General features: G+C 33.5%; 1 protein-coding gene across 1 annotated transcript; it reads right to left on the reverse strand.

The window, feature by feature from the left end:
• Positions 1-1,864: 1,864 nt before the first annotated feature.
• LOC124840597 (TOM1-like protein 9) lies at positions 1,865-15,519 on the reverse strand. The gene is made up of 10 exons (XM_088107035.1): positions 15,152-15,519; positions 14,066-14,144; positions 6,472-6,570; positions 6,262-6,375; positions 5,837-5,997; positions 4,713-4,794; positions 4,429-4,514; positions 4,059-4,283; positions 3,003-3,487; positions 1,865-2,712 (listed from the first exon to the last, which is right to left on the reverse strand). Exons 1-10 carry the CDS (start codon positions 15,250-15,252, stop codon positions 2,129-2,131), a joined length of 2,016 nt encoding a protein of 671 aa, XP_087963161.1. The 5' UTR covers positions 15,253-15,519; the 3' UTR covers positions 1,865-2,128.
• Positions 15,520-18,363: the final 2,844 nt, after the last annotated feature.

Genomic DNA, 18,363 nt, shown 5'->3' on the forward strand with positions numbered 1-18,363 from the left:
CTATATTAAAAATTTATTAAATAAATAAATGAAAGAATAAAAAATGTCCTCTACGAAAATTGCGACAAACAAAAATAAAAATATGGAGGATTTGTTTTAATTTAATAATAGTTTTTGTCCATTTTCAAGTTATTAATAATAAGAGAAAATCACTTATTACACGAATACTATGTGTGAATGTGATTACATAAAATGTGAGATTTTAGAAGTGATTAATCCATATTATTTTAGAAGTGATTAATACATATTATTTTATATGTTATTAAAAATATAAATAAAGTTGCAAAAGAAATCTGTTATCAAGATGTTGTCTGACATTAATGATCCATTCATTTTTAAAAAACAACTAATACACCTGTAAATCTGACATTAATGATCCATTCATTTTTAAAAAACAACTAATACACCTGTAAATATGAAGTAATGATGATAAACAACTACTTTTAAAAAAAAATAACGAGTACAAGTTGGTAATAACTATGAAGTTATGGATGATAAATAACTATCTTTTATTTTTTTATTTTAAATTAAATTTTAAAATTATATTAGATTTACAGTATTTTTTTTAATAGAGATTTTTTTTAATTTAATACCTGGTACACCTTGTTAAAGACTTTACGTGAATTAACAAACTTATATATATATATATATATATATATATATATATATATATATATATATATATATTCAGATATTATAATTGGAATTGAACAGAGCTTTTCAATAGTTGTGTCTGCATGGTTTCGGTTTCACGAATCAATTTCAAGATTTTCCTTTAATTTTTACTCCAATGCAAAAGTTTTAAAAAATCTACACTTCATATACATCATAAAAAAGAAAAATGGTAATAAGTATTTTGAATTTTATATCATATAAAATAATCTAATATGAAGACCTCTTATTATTCAAGTCTTGTGGAAATGATTCTGGAATTCAGCAACATTTATAAAGCACTAAAAACTAATTAAGATATTTTAATTTTTTTTAAACTTAATCATGCTTTCAAGTCACAGGAATTTTTATGTTCTGTACTGCTCATTTGAACGTTTTTTTATTTACCCCAATACCTTCTAAAAGTATGTCCTATGTAACAGGTACATACATGATTTATTCTGCACTTTAGTACAGAAGTGCTAATATGGCTTCATAAAGAGTTAAATAAAAATCTGGATCGTTAAAATAAAACAACATTTTCATTTTTGTAAATAATATATTTGCAATTTAATAAAAATATTGTAAAAAAAATACTAAAAATTATTTAAAATATTAATATAATAAGACTGCATAAAATGAAATGAAATAAAATCTTTAAAAAGTTAAAACAGACACTCCTCTTAAAAGCTAATCCATTTATAATGGAAAATATTTGAGAGTATATTTAATTTAATATATTTCATAAACCATTTTTTTCAAAATTCAAAAGTGAAGCCCACACGTTCTTCATGCTGAAAAAAACATTCCTCCACCTTGGTGATGTGGTCTGAGGTTGATCTTGAGAAAGGGTACAACTATATTAGCTGAAATTTTCTGATGCAAAGTCTATACTTGTTTGTTTGAACTGGTAGATGAGATAATGTCACAGGTTATGCATGGAATTTAGTCTACTAAAGTATGCAGATTCAACAACTTCCACAGTAAATGTGTGATTGTGTTGACATGGCTACCAGGGGTTTCATTTGGAGGAGGCAACAACAAAAAAGAGTGCATCTAGTGCAACAAAAAGGTTATTTTCCAGGACGTAGGATTACAGGTCAGAAACGTGTGGGGCAATGGTTATTGGGAACCTGTGGTTACAACGTCATGCTAAAGAATAGTAAATACGTGGATTTGGAAAGGGCAAATATCGGGAATGTATTCCACTATGTTCCTACGAATTCATCACAAGCTTAAAATTAATTGAGAACGCGAATTCGTTTAATACAACTATAACTAGATCTTCTAGTCCAGTATTTTTCTCTAAAAAAAGGCACATAATCTGTTGCCAATTGCCGGACAATGAACACTGAGACTATAACAAATTAAACAATGTACATATATTATTATATTCATGTAAAAGAAAATGAAAAAATTAAGAAAAAGAGAAAAGATTTATAGCAAACAAGTGAAAAATGCAAACCCGATTACAGTTTTACACGCCACCAGTTCGGTCAGCAGTTGGTTTTGCTTTCACTTTTGCCAAGTTAACAAGGTCCCCAAATAAATTATCCTCTGGTTTGGAAGGCTTCATAGGTGGCACATAGGATGCAGAAGAGACCTGGTAAGAATTTCTCAGAGCACCATCATCTCTCATCGATAAACCATACATTTGCTGCTCAACATACTGAACCGCTGGTTGCTGACCATAGCCATATCCTACGAATTGGTTGCCATACATTGGTTGAGGATACATGGAATGCATTGGATGTGAAGCCATACCCATATAGGGACTGGCAACACCCTGAATATGCTGCGGGTACAAGCCTGATTGATTACTTTGAACATTGTTGTTGATTGTTGAGATATGACTAGCATTTGGTTGCATATACATTCCAACAGCCTGGTCATGCCCCGCCGCTTGAGGTCCCTGAGGATGTGCAGCACTTTGTATATGCGTCATTACCACTTGAGTGACTTGCAATGGTTGTGGGTATTGACTGCCCGATACTGGACTATCATTGTCTGTAGGTTGTGCTTCCCATGGAGGCGGCGGAAATGATCCACCACTTGTTGTACCTGTAAACCGGAAAAAGGATGAATGATGCAAAATATCTCAAATATGAGAACCACAAATCGTATACATTGACATTCACCCCAATCCAATCGGTCAACAACCCAGAAAAATACAGCAAGCCAATTGAGAAAGAAAATATTGAAGGGATATGAATTTGCCATTAACCAACTTAAAAGCAGCAATCAGGGGTCAGAAATCAAAATTCATCACAGCAACTGCTAAAAAGAAGAGTAAGCATTTGTGAAAGGATTTGAGCCAAACAGGAATTAAAATAGAGAAGCATTAAGTGCACCGTAAACTGGTGAAGGAGGCTGTTGCTGCTGCGCAACCTGGCCATTCCAAGAAGGACCTGTGCTCTGCATATACGGTGATTGCTCATACCGAGGTGATCCAACATTTGGCCCACCTCCATTGGGGTAAAACAGCCCTTGAGATATGAAAGTCTGCTGCTGTTGACATTGAGGAGAAAATGGACTGGTTTGACCGGCAACATTAATTGGCTGGATATTAACAGAAGTAGGTGGATTGCTTCCATTAGAAAACATATCAAAAAGAACAAGGGCATTCTGTTGAGACATAGGGCTGGCTGGCTGCTGTTCGCCTAAAGGAACGAGAGCAAGTGAAGTCTCTGCTTTTGGTGAGTTATAGTCGTCACCACTGAGCAGGTCCACTTTAGGATCAACCTTCGGAGGGGGAGCTGATTCATTTGATGTTGGGGGCGCTGGAAGCAGTAACTGGTTCAAAGATTGAGACCCAGTTTCAGCATTAGCAGACGACCTGCAAAACTAAATTAAAATGAAAAGCCGTAGAACCAGAAGTTGCCATACGGATTAAGTCAACCTGTAATTTCATACACTAATCTACTTCTGAACGTTTATACATGAAGCAATAATATTACAACTCTGCAGCCAAATCTAGGCTTTTTAACAAGTTAAAAAAAAATGAGATTCAGCAACAAATACAAACATATGAAACAAAACAGAAAGATGGAGACTTCTGACAACAGATAGCAGATAACTCCCCCAGCTACCAAGATCAAATATGAAGAATGACAAAAACTAAAGTATCCAAAATAAAATAATAGCACAAAAAGGTTCCAAAGCCTTAAGCTGCAAAGACCTTATTCCACGGACAAAAATACAAACAAATATCTAGCAATCCATGGTACTTAGTTTGGAATTGATTTTAAATATAAAACTTACTGGGTAAAAAACAAATAACAAATGGAAATGAATTACGGATTCCAATAGGGTATAAAAATTATTTGATTCTCATCGGGTGAGACTGATAGAATTATATGTAATGAATGCAGAGCAATAATAAAGTGCAACAAGAAACACTGGAAGACCTTCCATCCGTCTGTTTACTGGTATCTCCAAAATCAACCAAAGGACCATCAAAATCTACAAGTGTTCCAGTAGGTGCAATCTTCAGATTCTCAGTATGATTTTGAGCAGGAGTTCCTGAAGAAGTTCCTGAAGCAGAAGTTCCCGAAGCAATGGATTCATGCTTGGCCAAGACACGCTGAAGATCATCATTCAGAGATAAGCCTTGGCATAGCAATGATTCGTCCCTGTAAAAGTAGATAAAAGCGAACCATTATTAACAGGTTTTTTCCTTTAGATTTAAAGAAAACTAAAAGTGGAGTTAACATGTAAAAAATATATAATATGGCAGCAATTGCTTTGCAACATCTTGAAAACGGGAAGAGGCCTTACGAAGTTGAATTAACAAGGTGTACCACTCTCTGCTTGTATGTTCGACATTGCTCCACTAAATCAACAATAACTTCCTGCTGAAGACCCTGAAAATAGAATACAAAAAATGTCACATTCAATAGAATCAGTAGTTTTGTTGATAATAGTCAACAACAACAACATCCCTCTACTTGAGGTCGACTGCATAGATCATGCAATGCTTCAACGTGGTAAAGGCCCTGAGCTTCAAAAATATTATTTACTCAAGTACATCAAAAGTTGAGAGTTTGGATTAAAGAACTTACTTCTTTGTTACCAGGGTCCAATGCATTGAGCATTTCTGCAAGAACATCCATAATACCACGTGCATTTTGAATTTCTGACAAACTGGCAATAGAAAGTTCAATCAAAACAAATCAAGGCTTCATTATTGACGGCACTTTGTACCATGTAGCATAATTTTGTCATCAAAATAATTAAAGAAATGATAATAACAATCTATTATTGGATACAGTGCCCCATGAAGAATATGTTTGGTGAGATTCACATGAAATTCACACGATAATAAAGAATTAGGTATGCTACCAAGTGCCCAAGCACACTAGTTAAAGAGAATTTAGTACACCCTATAAAATGCTTTAAAAAGAAAGAATCAAATGATTTTCTGTGTCTTTTATGTCTATAGAAAATTTGAGAAATTTATCTGATAATATCTTTATCTTTTATCAGTTTAGTGAATCGTAGATGATGATTAAGAATTTATATTTATTTTCTATTTTATGATTAGTTTCCTGACTTGATTAGAATTTGGATAATTATAGGTTTATTATATCGCATAAATAGGAATATTATCTCTACAATGACATCTCGTATATCTATTTGTATTTTCTGTATCAAATCTATATAGACTAGCCTTTTTATTATACTCTTGGGTAAAGCTAGAAACAAAAAGGGAACTTGAAAATTCAATTACCTATCACTTTGATACTTCATCTAGAAATAATAAAGAAAAAAAACATGGATAAAAATGAATAGCGAATTATTAAAGATTGAATCCTCCTTTAAGAAAAATCTTGCATATTTTCTTTCATTTGTCACCGACTCCCACAAACCACCTCATTTTGCTAGGATTGGTTAAAAGAAAAACGATGCAACAAGCATCTTAATTGATAACAGTTCACAATGCTATTCCAATTATAAATAAAAAGAAAGTGTATGCCTTCAAAATGTGACAACTTAGCTACAAAGAAAAATATAAACCGGTAATAGATAGTGATGATAATGAACTACATAATACATTCCATCAAAGAAAAGTCTGAAGATAGCATGAGAATTAGAAGCCCATAGATGAATGTCAAGCAATATGAAGTTATCAACATATAAGCCAACTTCCACAAACATGATGACAAGACAAGAGATAGAAATGCACCTTAGGGCTGGAAACTCAGAATCTGCAGAGGACTCAGCTGTGTCTTGTTGAGTAAAAGTATCTCGTATATTTTGAGGGTATGATGACAATGGTTGTGTTTGTAGTGGTGTGAATACAGGTGCAGATCGCTCAGACCTCTGAGGGAATGTTGCCCCAGCACGCTGAAACAAACAAATCCTTTATAGAACAAAAGGAATAGATAAACAAATATTAAACTTAAAAAGATTTATGAAAATATCCTGATTGTAACAATGAATACTCAAAATAAAAACCCGTATAACCAATCAGATAATGAGAATTATGTCCAAAAGAAAAGTAGCAAGGGCCTCCTTTAAGAACTGTATCCAATCATCCTGTTTGTAATCGAAAGCAGAGTTGAAATATTTTGTAAGAAAATTTCAATGCAAATAAGTTGATGAACATACCAAAAGCTCCTGGTATGCTGCATAATACTGTGGATATCTTGATCTTGGCCCTCCAAAAGCCTCTTGCCAACTATCTATAAGAGCCAATATCTTCTCTCGGACCTGATAATTGATCTACAGTTTTCATAATAAATATGATAAACATGTTTTTCATGATGAAGTTTCGTATAAAACAGGAAGGCTCTGGAAACTTCTAAGAAATATCAGTACCTTCTTCTTTGCTATTTTAACCATCTCATGAAGAACATCTCTCTCGGCAACATGCATGTGTATAATGTCTCCACAATTCTTAATTATTGTCTCCAAAAGCTAAAATATAGCAGTCGAATTGATAAACAAATGAGTTTTTCCAATATTAAAGACGAAACATGTATTTTCATTATAAGCAGGCTATACAGAATCTTCCTTATCTATGCAAACCTAATTTATACAGCTCTAAGGTATTCTCGGAGGGAAAGTAACTCAAACATACAGACAATCTGAACAAAGAACAGTAACTTCCTTATGTAACATTATATTTCCATATACATCATAATGTTGACCTCTACTCAAAACCAATTCAGAGAAGATGATGATTCATTTCATTTCATTGCTGAATCTCAATTTTCTTCACACTAACTTTGGAGTGTACTTGGTGGAACAAAGCTTTTAGATTATGAATCAAGTATTTTATCGACCCAATTTTAACATCATTATCAGCTCAGCTTCTGAAGGATGATGATAAGTTTAAAATAATGATAAAATGGGAATTAAAAAGTTATAATTCTTTCCACTCCATTTTCCAAAAATGGTATGAAATCTTGGTTCTGTTTCATTACAAAATTTTCAAAATAAAGGAATGAAATATTATTTCATTCTATTCCAGTCCATCTCATTCCGTTATATTTCATTCTGTACCACTAACTCAAACCTAACATTAGTAAAATACCATCTCAACGCAGACATATCTAAAATAAATTTTACAATTTCTTTCCAAGATGAAAACAACATACAATATAAAACAATGTTGTTTGAACATTCTAGAGGAAGAGTCCTTTTCAAAAGTTTAGCAAGCATACCATAATAATTGAATAAACATAAAAAAGAGACTTATGCTAAAATTTCCATTACATAGTCTCCAAATAATAGTCAATAGACAAAAGCTTCCAGCCAGTTATTTATCTATCAACAGTCAAAAATTAATCCAAGGAATCATACAAGTTGAAAGTTTTCTTCTCTTCCAACAATTTTTTTATTTTGATTGAAGAATATATGTTGGGGAATGTGTGATGACATTGTTAGGCCCATAGAAGAACATGTCTTAGATGTGGCTAAGATTCCTAAGACATGGCAGGTTTATGTTAGAAAAAAGAAGAATTAGTTACATCCGGTTGTTAGTAGTCACGTGTGTGAGTATAAGGCGGTGTTGTATACATACATACCTAAGCCAGTTGTTTGTAAGAGTCAACTTTGGATTTTTAATTGTACCTGCAAGAAAGCCACTTCCTCTGTTCGGAATGTTGACTATGGGAAACTCTGAAAGTTCCATCTCTCGGTTTCAATAAACTTCTTGTTCTTTCCCGAATCTCTCTCTAACATCTTTTTTTTTTTCTCTTCCTAATTCTTTCAGTCCCTAAAGACATCTATTATTACTTGAATCTATAATCAGACAAGGCTTTTACTATAGGCTCTTAGCTTATTGTTGGTTTAAGGAAATGTCTATTTCAGACTATTAGAGAGAAACATTAAATCATACTACACTGTTGAGTAATCTAAAAACGTGAATAAATAAAACAAACATTGACCCTAAACCAGATTGAATAATGTATAAAATACATGAGCTTACAGTTAATGCACTTATTTGAACTCTAGGAATTGTTGGTTTAAGGAAATGTCACTAGTAAAAAATCGGGTTTTTACAGCGCACATTATGCCACGGTTCAACGAAAACCGCAGCATAATGGTGCGCGGTGGCAGTTTTGTAAATAAAACGAACATATATGCCGCGGTTCTACTGGGAACCGCGGCATATACCCCAGTCAACCATTGCCTTTGACGCCACGTATGAATAAAAAATTAAATAACAGAGTATATGCCGCGGTTCTCTGCACAACCGCGGCATATACCCAGCCAATTTATTGCAGGTGCTGACTGGGTCAGAGAATTTGAAAAGTTACAGGGGGTATATGCCGCGGTTCTCTGGGGAACCGCGGCATATACCCCTGTAACGTCTCAACTTCTCTGCCAGTCAGAGAATTTCAGAAGTTACAGGGGGTATATGTCGCGGTTCTCTGGGGAACCGCGGCATATACCCCCTGTAACTTCTGAAATTCCCCAGAAGGCAGTTGGGAAGCAGTTGTGTTGAGTACGTTACAGGGGTATATGCCGCGGTTCTACGAGCAACCGCGGCATATTCTGCTATCTGAAATTAATTTAATATTGATTTGAAATATTTCGAGGTATATGCCGCGGTTCAGCGGGCAACCGCGGCATATAGTTTGAAAATAATTTCAAAAATGCCATTTAGTATTATTTTTTTAATAAGTATATGCCGCGGTTGCTCGTAGAACCGCGGCATATACCCCTATTATACCGCGGTTAAGTAGTGAACCGCGGTAGATTCCCCCGTTCAGAGTTAAAAATTAAAACTTTGAACAGTGATCGTCTTCTTCCCGCAAGCCGCTGTTTCGCGTTTTCTCTTTTCCCTCCGACTCCCATCATCTCCGATACGCTATTTTTCTCCGTTTAAACTTCAAATTGTTCGGTTCTTTCTCATTTGTGACGATAAACAACAGTTTTTGGCCGATCAAAAGCATTTGAAACGCGTCATTCCCACTCCTTTGCGATTTCGTTTTTTTTGCACCAAGCGTTTTCGTCGTTCTTCTTCCAGGTATTTATGCCCTTTTGCATTGTTAAGATGATTTCTTCATTAGTTTTTGCATAATGCTATAGTTTTGGTAATGTATGAAGGTTCTATAGTTTTGGTAATGTATGGTATAATTTTTGCTTTAATTTTGATAATGCATGAAATTGTTATAGTTTTGGTAATGTATGGTATGATTTTTGCTATAGTTTTGGTAATGTGTGTTGTAGTTCTTGTATTATTTATAAACCTTAAAATATTATTTATGTAATATTTAGGAATATGGATCGAAATTGGATTAATTTACCACGTATCGAGTTTTGTTCAGATTACATGACATCAACGAATCCAATAGGAGTTCCTCGCACAGCATGGTTGAATAAATTTTCTACAAGTAAAAGCATCCGAGGTGTCAATGTGGTGACAAAAGATCGCGAAGAATTGTTGCAAGCGCATCTTTATATATTGAACAACACAGACGAGGTGATCCCTTTTTTGGAAGCACACAAAGCCATTGTTAAGAATCAAAATCCAAGACAATCAGAGAAATGGCAATTGATGGAGCATAACAAAACATTTATGTCTTGGTTCAAATCTGAAATTGACAAAGAGCCACATTCTTCTGAAACTTTATTGTGGCTTGCAAATGGTTTGAAGTTTGATGTCGTGTGTTGTACAGGTTATGAAGTCAATAATTGCACATTCTATACGAAGACTTTGGATGATAAAAGCACAGTACAAAATAGTGGAGTCAGTTTAGAAGCTGAGTCACTTCAATTTTCCACATCAAAAGATCAATCTCCTGTACTTGGATCAATGAGATATTATGGTATAATAGAAGAGATATGGGAGGTTGATTACACCAAGTTTTCCGTTCCATTGTTCAAGTGTAAGTGGTTTGACAATAAGAGTGGTGTGAAAATAGATGACTCGGGTATGACACTGGTTGATTTTCGCAAGGTGGGTTATCGAGACGAACCGTTTATCATGGTACATCAACCATCTCAAGTTTTTTATGTCAAAGATCCTTCGTCTGACCATTGGTATGTTGCTCTTCAAGGCAAAAAACAAATTGAAGTTAACGAAGACAATCTAATTAATATTGATATTGCTGACAACCATTCATTTCAAACTACAACAAAGTTGGATGACCAATCTGTAGTTGACGATGATGTACATGCAATTCGGTCAGATCATGATGAGGGAATATACATATGATGAATCCATATCTTTATGTATGAATTTTCAATTTGGATACTATTACATGTTTTGTTAATTTATATGATATTACATAAGTCTTGAAAGAAAATTTAATGTTGTTATTTATTTTGACAGATATATGGCTGATCATCCACATTCTTCAGGGGATGAGGCTCCCCCACCCAGATCCACTAGAGGACCCACTAGGATGAAACAACTATTAATCAGGAAAAATAGTGGTGAAAGAACTCCGGTGAATGTGAATGTCACCACGGGTGTGGCAACTGGCCCCTATGCAGATGACTTCCGATCATACCTTGGAGTAGTGGCACGTGATAAGATTAGCATTCTCATTCCATCTTTTGATCATGTGTCCGAGGGTGATCGGAACATTATTTGGCAAGATATATTGGTAAGTTAGTTAATAGCATTTGAATTATAATTTGTTTATATTGATAATTTTGTACTAATACAACTTTATTATGTTTTTTTCAGATGACATTTGACATTCCAAATGTCCCAACACTTAGAAATAAGTGTTTGTCAACTGTTGCAGAAAATTTCAGAAACTTTAAAAGCAAGTTGACATCAAGGTACATCTTTGGACACCTTAAACATAAAACTCCATGTAATGCATATAAGTCCATTGATGAGGAGACTTGGCGGGTTTTTAAAGAGAGTCGGATGTCAGAGGAATGGCAGGTTAGTGTAGTTCATATTATTCAATTCCTCATTAACAAATATATATCATATGAACTCATTAATTAATGTGTATGTGACAGGCAATTAGAAGCAAAGCACAAGGAACAAGTGCTAAGAACAAAAACCCCCACCTATTATCTCGTGGTGGGTATAGGAAGCTTGAGGAGAAAATCCTCAAGCAAAAGGCAGATGCTATACCACCATCTCAGAGTGGTAGCCCTCCTCAGCCTCCTTCTCCACCGTCTAGACATGAGAAATGGAAGTTGGCCCGTATGCGACCATCGGGCACCTACTCTTCCGACACTGCACGAGAGATTTCTGAAAAAATTGTAAGTTATCACTGTTCCTAAAATAATAAATATTGTCATTATACATACTACATTAAACTATTTAAAGAATAATGGTGTTTTGTAATGTTACAGGACGCCTTGGTTGAGCAGAGCTCCCAAGGCCAATTCACTCCAGAGGGTCGCCAGGATATTCTTGCTGCTGCAATTGGACGACCTGAGCACCCTGGACGTGTACGTGCTGCAGGTCCTGGAGTAGGCATTACAGATTATTTTGGGAGCTCTTCTCGTCAGCCTTCATATTCGTACAGCGATACACAAAGGATGACAGAAGAGATCACAAAAAAGGTCCGACAAGACCTTATGCAGGAGATCAGGGCCGAGGTGAGGGCTGAATTCCAGATGCTCTACCAGGAGCAGTTTCAGAGCATGCGCCCGATGCAGTCTCCTATAGAGGAACATGTGGTCCCTCCCCCTCCCACAGGTAAACTTAATAAACATTTATGTGCAATTATTTCTATCTCTTGTATAATCTAACATTTACTCTGACAGGGAGAAGCGGCAAAGGAAGTTGTTCCGCATCAGCCATCCCAGAGGATGACATGGACGATGGTAGTCCATGTCTGCTATACATTTTAGAAGAAGATGAGATGGTGCTGGTAGCTCGTGGAACAGAGTTTAGGTCAGCGACTGTATGTCATGGTATGCAACTATTAGAGGATGAGGTGAAGGTCTCAGTGGATGAAATGATCATGCCAGATGCCTCGGTTCCACTGTCCACGGAAGAGATTTTCACTGTGGAACAAGCATATAAGTCGTTTATCACTTGGCCTAGATTTTTGGTTAAACCAGTTTCTGACCCCTCGGTATGAAATTCTTCTTTACACTTCTCAATTTTAAAGGTTTTTGATGTCAAAACTTATCTTATCTTTTCATGTAACAACAGACGCAGGAACAACAGAAGATTCCTCTATCTGAGGATGACCCTCTTTCTTCATTGCATCTACTTGCTGACATCCTTGATGATAAGCCTTTGGAGGTTCAGTATGATGCAAATGTATTTGGGCATGGCTCTGAGGTCCCAATATACCTTAATAGCCAAGATGTCCGTGAGCTTGCGTCGGGAACACAAGAGTTGAATATTTCAATTATTCAACTATGGACGATGTAAGTCTATGACCAATTATTTATATATAAAATTGATTTATATATCAAGTATCCTTATATCAAAGTTAATTTTTGATTTCAGGTATATGTTTGGGGTCGCTAATAAGTTGGGGCGTTCTGATGATTATGGATTCATTGATCCCCAAGAAATTCATGAATCAAATGATTTTGACCATATCAACATGAGTCTGATAAGAAGTTTTGGAAGGGGCAAGAAAATATACTTTTTGCCTTATATATCCGGGTAAGTGAACTTTGTTAACATAATAATGTTCCATATGTGATTTTAATATTTAATAGTTACGTTATTATGAATTTCAGGCGCCATTGGCAACTTCTTGTTATGTCTGTGCAAGACAACTATGCTTTGTGGTTCTGCTCATTGCACAGGCCTCCTCCCACACAACTCAGACAAGCAATTGATTGGTAAGAACCTCAATGTTTGGACTTTCTTTGTTATATAACTGAATGCTAAAACATTTTTTTATATACAGTTCTATTCCAGCAAGTATGATGATGGACGGGAGATCAATTGCTAAGAGTAGAAAGATTGCTTGGATTTCTCTCAAGGTTTGACATATGCTAAAGTCTGACTTTGTTATAATTGTTTTATAACAAATGTTATTCACTAACTATTATCAACTGTGATGATATATTGTAGTGTAACAGACAAAATGGGTCATATGAGTGTGGATACTATGTAATGTATTGGATGACCCATATTGTTCGTTCTCACATCACAAGAAGCTGGGAAACGGTAATATTTAACTTTAACAAATTTTGATTTTTTAACAAATGTTGAATTCATATACACTAATTAAAATGAATTGTCTTTTGCAGAGATTCAAGACTACTACACCAGTTCCTGAGAAGTCACTACTATTCATTAGGAACGCTGCTGCGAAGTATATAGTTAGATTATACAATAGCTCTTAGATTTAGATTTAAACAATGCATTTGATTAGATAGAATTTTCTTAGACTCTCTACTTTATTTGATGTTGAAATACATTTGAACATGTGTTTGTTATGTTGAAATTGAATTTCTGTAAATGTTTTTATATGCAGGTCTGTTTTTGTGGTAATGGATATCACAAAAACAGACCTGCAATTTTAAAAAACTGCAGGGGAATATGCCGCGGTTCTAACCACAACCGCGGCATATAGTGCTTCGTTTTTTTTTTACAAACGAGACATATGGCCGCGGTTTTGACACTAACCGCGGCATATTCGTCGGCCTATATGCCGCGGTTCAACCGCGGCATATAGTGCATTTTTTAATTTTTTTTTAAAATTTTTTTTAGGGTTTAGGCAGCGGTTCCCTAGACAACCGCGGCATATTCCGCAGACTATATACCGCGGTTCGAACCGCGGTATAAAGTGTCTGACTTACTACCGCGGCTGAATATGCCGCGGTTCAAGAACCGCGACGTATAGTGAAAATGAACCGCGGTAAAAGCCCTTCGCTGCACTAGTGTGTCTATTTCGGACTATTAGAGAGAAACATTAAATCATACTATAATGTTGAGTAATCTAAAAAAGTGAATAAATAAAACAAACATTGACCCTAAAGCAGATTGAATAATGTATAAAATACATGAGCTTACAGTTAATGCGCTTATTTGAACTCTAGGAACTTTACTTCCAAGCCGCTTCTTTATACCTTTAATAACATCCTTTGTTTGCCTGATAAATCATATAACCAAACTGAGTTAGCATACTCTCAAAGCCCAAAGGAAGAAACAAAATCAAAGTTTTGAACAAAATATTGCAGTTAAACATTTATATCTGTTCCAGCTCATCCCAGGTAAGCATCAATGGGCCAATGAATATTTGCCCTATGGTCGAACTACTACATATCAACACCAGTTAAAAAAAGAAAATTCCAGTTCCAAACTGTGGAAACTCAGAAATGCATAGAAACATAAATAACGAACAAAAAGAGATCTGTCACCCCTTCTTCCCATTGCAAAAAAGACAAAAGCAATTCACAGTCAACTTGAAAACAATAAATAGGATTTTTCAGATATAATTCCAAATTACGAAAAGTAATCTGATGAGCACAAACACAAAACTATTAACTCCTAGAAGGCTTAAAATGTCCCATACAAAGGAACTGACTACTTATAGCAACCAGAAGCAAATTCCACATAACACAGCATCAGCCGAACAAGTGGATCGCAGAATCCATAATAGCTATCTACTATCCCTATACCTAACTGATTAATGAACAACGGAACTCAATCCTCAATCAACAAAGTGAAATTTCCTATTTCAAATTCCTGTGTTTGATTACTGTTACATGTAATAAAACAATGCGAAGTTGAAATCTCAACCATCATTGTGGTTTAATAAATGATAAAACAGAGGAAACATATGACAGAAGGAAGGGGAAAAGCCAACTGGTAATCTTCATCCATCAACAAATTCATAATTCAATCTACAACTTATTTTATCAGGTCAGAATTTATTCATAACAGAAAACCAAAGAAACTAGAAATCTGCTCGCGCATTTTTTGTTCATAATAATTCCGCAGTAAATCTCAAAAGCAAAATAGAACTGTTCTATCAAAACAAAAACGAAGAGAAAGAAGAAGAACGCGCAAAAAAAAACGCGCGCAAAAAAAAAACGCGCGCACTCTCTCCATAACGTCAAAAATGAAGAAAAAGCAAAAATCCGAAGGTATACATACCCAGGGTCGCGATTGAGTATGTCACAGATCTCCATGTTCAAAGCCCAATCAGGACCCACAAGCATGCTGCTTGTGGCACGCTCAACTAAGGCATTCACCATCGTTTCTCGCCGGCCACGACAGGATCAATGTTTTCCGGTGGGATGAGAGAGCGATTCCGGTGATAACACAGATATAAGTAACGGCCACCCTCCCTCGGTCTCCAAAATCAATAACAAAGTTTGCTACTACGTCGCTGAACGAAGAATTCCGTTGAGGTAAAGTAGGGGTAGAATTGGAAGTGAGAAAATCACATACCAATTATAAGAGTCCACGTGGGCAGTGTGAAGGCGAGCTGCGCTATGCCACACCTGGGATACAGTTCAGAAACAGGATTTGCATCTGCTTAGTCAATAAGTTTTAATATAAATGCGGACGTTGTTTTCGCAAAACCGTAAGAAGGAGAATAATTATAATTAATTAGAAAAAAAATTAAAAATATCAACCGAGTCTTTCGTTTTCTAGGTATTAACTTTTGTTTCTTTAGAAAAAGTTTCATTAATCTCAAATAGATAACCCTTTTTTTATTTCGATATATGAAATAACTAAAATAGTACTTATACATAATAATTTCCTTTATTCTTTCTCCAAAATTTAGTCAGACCTTCATACACATATTTTATATGATTAATATACAATAATATAATATAATAATTAATACAAAACCAAGTGAAAATAGTTTATAATAATTATTGCATTTCTATTTGTTGCTAGTAATTATTTATATGTTTTGTTTACAAATGGTGTGGTTTGTAGTAATTTTTTATTATTTCTTATGTCAATTTAATATACTTGTATACAATCTCAAATAATTATAATAAAAAATAAAAAAAAAAAGGTTAAATACGAATTATAAAAATGACATACCATTAATCTAAAATCAAATTTTTAATAAATTATACTAGATTAATTTCAACAGAATAAGTTAATTTTAAATTATATATAAGAAATTCATTTTATTTTGGTTTGGTTCAGTCATAATTTAACAAAGCTCTCTCAGATCTTTCATATGAAAATAAATCTTCATAAGTTAAGGTGTTTAAGTGAGTTTAGTTATAGCGATATAACAAATATTATTATTACAACAGGAATTATAAACTAGACCACTCAATTCCGATAATTTTTTAATACACAACAATCTGTTGATATAACCAATGGATGGTGATACCAGAATTATCCCAAATGAAATATATTATAATAGAAATAAATAATAGTTTACGAGGTTATTATCTGTTTTATGGATTTTATTTATTGTATGTTTGCATTTTATATTGTAAGATGTCTATAGGTATTTTCTCTTTACAAAATATGATGGTCATAAATAATATGAATATGCCTCATTCATATCTAGATATTTGCTATACTAACATTTTATTCTTAGTATTGTGGTCATCAAATGAGTTATAATCACACCTCATCATGATAAATATACTTTATAATTCATGCTTTAAATTAAAAATTCATATCTCTTACAAGGTCAACATCCAAGGGCTGAAATGAAAAGTATATGTTAATTTAAAATCATTTCTCACAATAATGTAATTTTTTTCAATAATGTAACTTCATGCTACATTCCTTGATATTGTTGATATTAGTCAATAAACGTCTAAACATAAAACATTATTACTGTGCCTATAATAATAAAAATGTTAGTTATCTTGAAGAAACTGTATCTAAAACCAATAGAATTAAAGACTCAATGACTGGGCACCTTTCATGGTAAATTAAAAATAAGAAGAGACAAACTACAAAATTTGCTAGAAGAAACAAACTACAAAATTTTGCTAGAAGAAACAAACTACAAAATTTTGCTTAGAATAAACTAATAATAGATCACCTTTTTCAAGGCAAAACAGCTTAAACAATAGTCATCCCAAACGGATATTCTCTATGGCATAAAAAACCATTGCATAGGATGGAATGTATTTATCTTATATATAAATTTATATTCTTGTATATAATAAACTCTACATATATTGTCATAATATATTTTAAAAAATATTGAAGATGAACCTTTGGGGGCATGTAATTGAGAATATTTTTATATTTTTATTCATTAACAACTTACTTTTGTGCATAATTGTATTTCTCTTTTTAATAGTCTTCTATGAGATTATTTGGATGATGAATTTGAAAAGTTTTTTAAAAAATAAAATATATAATATTTAGATTAATTATAATTATTTTTTTTTAATTTGAAATAGTTTATTTGAATTAAATAATTGAAATATTTTAAATTTAAATTTTATTGTGTTAGATAAAAAATAATAATTTTTTTTCAAAACAAAAATATGTTTAAAAAATATTTGGATTTACTTAGGTTTTATCATTTGATACGAGTTGATCTAGCTTGACATTCGATATTTGACGATTAGTTTCAATCTTCAATCTAATCGATTAATCTCAATTTTTATGATAATTTGTCTCGACTTTTAATCTAAATTTATTTTTTACATTTGGCTACGAGTCAAATGACCTCATTCTTCGGTCCAAGCTGACAACGTTTGACTCTTGGCTTGTAAGACTTATCTCGACCTTCGACTAGTGAACTTGTCATAACCTCTCATTTAATTGACCTTTAACTCTGAGTCAAGACAACTAACCTTACTTCTGACACAGTGAATTAATCTCTTTTTTTAATTTTGGGTTGACATGTCTTGACTTTTGACTTTGATCTTTAATTTAGTCTGATTCGTCTTTACCTATGGAACAACTCAATTCGATTTTCAATCTCAAATTAATAGACTTGACTTTTGGTCAAAACCAAATGAGCTCAATCATGAATCAAGTTGACTCAACTCAAACTGATTCAAATAAACATTTGTTCCAAACATAATCAACTTGACTTTTCATCAAAACTCATTTAACATACTTTATCCAAATAAATTATTTTAATATAAAAGTTTTACCTTTTTTCAAATAAATAAATTATATTATGGTATTTTATTTTTAATCACACATGTAACTTTTTGTACCAATTTCAAAACTTATACTTATCATCTTTATTGTGAAATTCTGTTAAAAAGTTGATTTTGACGTATTTGTAAACGAAATACGAGTATAAATTTTAGAAATATATTAGTAATGCTTCTTATAAAACATTGGATGGTTCTATAGAGCATTGGACACTTTATTTTTTAATATTTAATTGGTCTAATTAATATTTTGATTTT

Source organism: Vigna umbellata, chromosome 2 (genome assembly GCF_029865625.1).
Source record: "Vigna umbellata cultivar VRB3 chromosome 2, Vumbellata_1.0, whole genome shotgun sequence".
In the NCBI taxonomy this organism is placed as follows: Eukaryota; Viridiplantae; Streptophyta; class Magnoliopsida; order Fabales; family Fabaceae; genus Vigna; species Vigna umbellata.

What these genes read in the sequence shown, in the direction of transcription:
- LOC124840597 (XM_088107035.1), bottom strand. Translation starts at nt 15,252, where the DNA reads ATGGTGAATGCCTTAGTTGAGCGTGCCACAAGCAGCATGCTTGTGGGT. An exon ending in TTCAAATAAGCGCATTAACT is followed by an intron (nt 6,571 to 14,065) that starts GTAAGCTCATGT and finishes GCTATATTTTAG; the next exon opens with CTTTTGGAGACAATAATTAA. An exon ending in TGGACCCTGGTAACAAAGAA is followed by an intron (nt 4,515 to 4,712) that starts GTAAGTTCTTTA and finishes TTCTATTTTCAG; the next exon opens with GGTCTTCAGCAGGAAGTTAT.